At 43.6% G+C, this 4,365-nt stretch overlaps 1 protein-coding gene across 1 annotated transcript; it reads right to left on the reverse strand.

Moving 5' to 3' along the window:
- Positions 1-297: 297 nt before the first annotated feature.
- LOC119391052 (piggyBac transposable element-derived protein 3-like) lies at positions 298-2,038 on the reverse strand. Its single transcript, XM_049415033.1, has 2 exons — positions 1,964-2,038; positions 298-1,873 (listed from the first exon to the last, which is right to left on the reverse strand). Exon 2 carries the CDS (start codon positions 1,870-1,872, stop codon positions 403-405), a length of 1,470 nt encoding a protein of 489 aa, XP_049270990.1. The 5' UTR covers position 1,873; positions 1,964-2,038; the 3' UTR covers positions 298-402.
- Between the last annotated feature and the right edge of the window lie 2,327 nt (positions 2,039-4,365).

Consider the following 4,365-nt stretch of genomic DNA (forward strand, 5'->3'; position numbering starts at 1 on the left):
TTGACCGCTTGTCAGTTGATCGACGGACGACGCCCTGTTCGCCGCTATCATTGTACAGCGTGTATTGCTGCAGTTCTAGTTCTCAGTTTCTCGGCCACAAGTTCGGCCAAATAAACAGTTTCATCTCGGACGTGCTGACTGTTGTCTTCGTCGACGTCACGACCACGTGACAATATATTATGTTACTTGGCCGCAGCACGTTGTCCAATATATTGTACATTGGGACTCTAGGGGGATGTTTTGGGGGAACAGATAGTAGGGCGTAGTTGAGGCCAGTGACCAAAAAAGGACATCTCGCAACAGAAATATACTTTAATTTGCTGCTTCCAAACCGAGAATACAATTGTTAATGGTCGTGTAAATTCCAGTCCGTAAATCTTAGTTTAAGGTGAGTGGGCATTTTCAAAGCATCGCCGTTCCTTCGTGATGCAATAGAACAGTTGGCACTTTACGCAAAAAAACTGTTTTCATGATGCAACCTTCCATTCTGCAGCGAGCAGCATTCGGAATGTCCGCAAGTCGTGGGAAGTGACCAAATGTTTTTCTCACTGGAAGAGGGGGCAGTGGAGCTCGCTTTGTGGGCAGCTGCGAGCCTGAGCCACTGTCGCTGTCGCTTGCAATCCGAAACGCTTCATTTACTAGAGCGGCTGCCACAGAGACGCGGAAATCCAGAAACTCGAGGACCTCTCTCGGTCTTTTCTGCTGGTCGCGCATATCTCTGGTGTACTGCAACCATGAGTTGCTGAGAGCCATATCCATGAGGTGGAAAAAGCACCTGATGGTCCACTTACTCACCCTGGCCTTCATTCGGTAATAGCTGATCATCCGATCGGCCATATCAACGCCTCCCATATTCTTATTGTATAAGCACACAATATTTGGCCTCGCTATATTGACATGTTTTTTGTCTTTGTTGGACCACCTGCGACACGTGTCTTCAGGCTGTTTGCCATGAAGAGATGACATTAATGTAATTGCTTTGTTATCATACCAACGGACAACTACTTGTTGTTCGTCGTCTCTCTCCACCATCTCCGATGTTCCTCGTCCCTTAAGTTTAAGTTCACTTTCACTGGACAAGTTTACGCCTTTCGGAATACGATTGTTCATCACTGGTCCGGTACCAGAGATGTCCTTCTTTGCCAGTTTATCTAGTAACGGACCAGATATGAAATACCTGTTGAAAAAGAGCTGTGTTCCAGGTGCGAGATTGTTTGAAAGCCTCAGTACAGCGGACTCTCCAATTCCAGAACTTGCTTGGAACAAAGTAGACTTCTTTCCTTGATATATTTCAAAGTCCAAAATAAGGCCACTTGGCGTCGTAAGCACAAAATTTTTCAAGCCTTCAGGGTTGGGTTTACGGGGAACGAACTGTTTCAAGTGCGTTCGCCCGGTGAATGGAATCATTTGTTCATCGATACTCAGGCACTCTTCTCGCGGCAGCTGGAGACAGCCATTGAGGATGGCTTTTACAAAAGGTCTAATTCGCCAAAGCTTGTCTTTTTCTTTTTCTTCTGCAGCTACATCAAGTTCATTGACCACTTTCAGTCGGGATCGTAGCTTAAAATACCGATCTCTGGGCATTTTGTCTGCGACAACTGGCACTCTGGTTTTAGTACTCCAGTACCTTCGCATTTGGGGGTATCCAAGACAAGACATGGTGATTGACATTCCAAAAAATGTTTTCAGCTCATCCGCCGTGGTATTCAAGCTCTTACCAGTTTCAAGAACATGACCAGTGTTCATTGACATTGCCATTGCGTCAAAGAGCTCATCCGGAATGTACTGTTTGAAGTAATCAAGATGAAACCATGATTTCCGGTGGTGCTTGTCGACGACGGGCTGAAAAGCTGACATCTTCGAATTTGTCATCCTGCAAATGAATTAAAATGCATGAATACACATAGTCTTAATATTGCCCGAAAAAGTAAGTGACAGCTGCAACAAGAGTGTAAATATTCACCGCTCTGTCTTTTTCCAACGGCTGGGTCTCTGCGTTCCGAAAGATGTGGAAGTGGATCTCGACGCCACAGGAGAGTCTGCAATTCTCTCCAAGATTTTCTCAGCCGTGGCATCACTCACACGGGGCCTATTACCTACAAAAGAAAATACGTGAAGTGTAAATGTAATAACGAGAGAACTGCAGCAAAAAACGTATTACTCTCTGTAGAGAGTCAAGAGAGCACACGCGCGTACTGTCGTGTTTTTGTTGTCATTGACACCCAGTGTCCATTATATTGGAGATTGCCAAATACGCAACGCATGCAAAAAAACTAGCCCATTTTCTGCTCAAATAGGAATTTCTTTGTGTGCTCCAACGTCTTACGAACACAAATCAATGCTTAAATGCGCTTTAAGACATCCAAGAATGAATATAAATCCACTTACTTCTTAGGCGGCAGCCGTAAAAATCGTTCGTGCTCAATTCCGCCATTTCGAGTGCTCCTGAGAGGCGGGAAACACACCGACTCTGACCACATTCACTAGATGGCAGCACGGGTCCCACAAGCAGCCGAGGAAACGCTTTCCGGGAGGAGGCAAGCGCTTGGAAAGCCGCGGTGCGCTGTGTTGCAATGTCCAATATATTGGACAAATTTCCCGTTGCTGGGTCTCAGGAGGATATTTACAATGTAACGGCTGACACTGTCATGCAGTTTAATCAATAGCTCATGTGCAGTGAACGTGCGCACATCTTGAAACAACCGAAAACAGTCATCATGTCTTCCCCCTTGTCGATATCATTCACTAATATTCGAAGTATATTATCTAAGTGTGTGGAAGCCTCATCTTTCCTCGAAGACAGTGATTCTGATATCATCGTTTTCACTGAAACGCGGCTACACCCAGACAATCGTGATTGCGAAGTTCTTTCAGGCTCCAGCTCATTTAACATATACAGGCGCGATCGCACTCATAAGCGTTCTGCTTGGCATTACAAATCGCTAACACCATTTGCTATTAATAGAGATTCTGATCTGGAAATCATATGGACGGCCTGCATTACATCTTCCACCAAAAAACTATTGATAGGCAACTGTTACCGAGCACCGAACTCCGATCGCTCCTTCTCAGACAAGCTGCGTGAAAGCATTGCGAGAGCACTTGAGCTCTTCCACGCAGACATCACTTATTTATTCGGTGACTTCAATTTTCCGCAGATTGAGTGGACACTTCTATCATCCCCAAGTACTGTTTCATCAGGCCTCATTGATCTGACTTTAGATTTTATCCTATTTCAAGTAGTTACCCAAGCTACCCGCGGTCCCAATATACTAGACCTGATCTTTACAACAGCCCCTGATACAGCCATTTGCATAACTTACTTAGATGGACTGAGCGACCGTAAATTACTTCAAATCACCATTAACATTCCGCTTCCTTTCACTGGTGTAACGAGAAAACAGATTCGCGACTATAACCGAGCTAATTACGATTGCAATAATGCCGAACTGCAAGCCTTTTATGATAACATCCTGATGCCCCATTTTTATAAAAGGTCTGTTGAAAGAAACTGGGTTCTTTTTAGAGACAAGCTCGCAGAATTAGTATCCAAGCACGTTCCGCTTATCACAATATCTAATGATAAAGCTAACCCTTGGTTTACGAGAAAACATCAGCATATGAGAAAAAAGAAAAGGAGACTGTACGATGCCGTGAAGCGTGAGTGTACGCCTGATGCATGGGTTAATTATAAAAACTACCTGATATCATACTGGTCTGCCCTTTGTGAAGCGAAAGATAAATATTTTTCAGAAGACCTTCCCGCACTACTAAAAAATAATCGAAGTAAATTCTGGAAAACGACAGGGGAACGTAGCTTGAGTAACGATATTTCGATACATAATGCTTCTAGCAACCCATATTCGGATGCTGACATTCCCATTGCATTAAACACGATGAACCACACAGCGCGAGTAAACAACGGGGACACAGGAAGGGAACACACACAGCGCTGACTTACAACAAAATTTATTGAAGCAACATTTCACATATATACAGGGGATCAGCCAACCACTGCGCATGTCATAGCAGATAACTTTCTAAGATATAGATAGATAGCAGATAACTTTCTAAGATAACTCTATTGCATTAAACACGTTTTTTACATCTGTCTTTACCAAAGAAGATCATTGTAGCATCCCTTACACTCATCATTTTGATTACCACTACATGGGACCTGTTAACATTACACTTAACGGCATTGTAAATCTGATCAATAACCTTAAAGTGTCCTCGTCCTCGGGTGTCGACGAAATAAATTCAAAAATACTAAAAAATACCATTTTAGTTTCTAGCGTCATCTTACTTAACATTTACAGTCATTCTCAACAGGCGAACTCCCCACTGATTGGAAAATAGTAAAGG

This window comes from Rhipicephalus sanguineus, chromosome 4 (assembly GCF_013339695.2).
Source record: "Rhipicephalus sanguineus isolate Rsan-2018 chromosome 4, BIME_Rsan_1.4, whole genome shotgun sequence".
Classification (NCBI taxonomy): domain Eukaryota; kingdom Metazoa; phylum Arthropoda; class Arachnida; order Ixodida; family Ixodidae; genus Rhipicephalus; species Rhipicephalus sanguineus.

Coding starts and splice junctions, on each gene's coding strand:
- LOC119391052 (XM_049415033.1), bottom strand. CDS start 1,872: ATGACAAATTCGAAGATGTCAGCTTTTCAGCCCGTCGTCGACAAGCAC.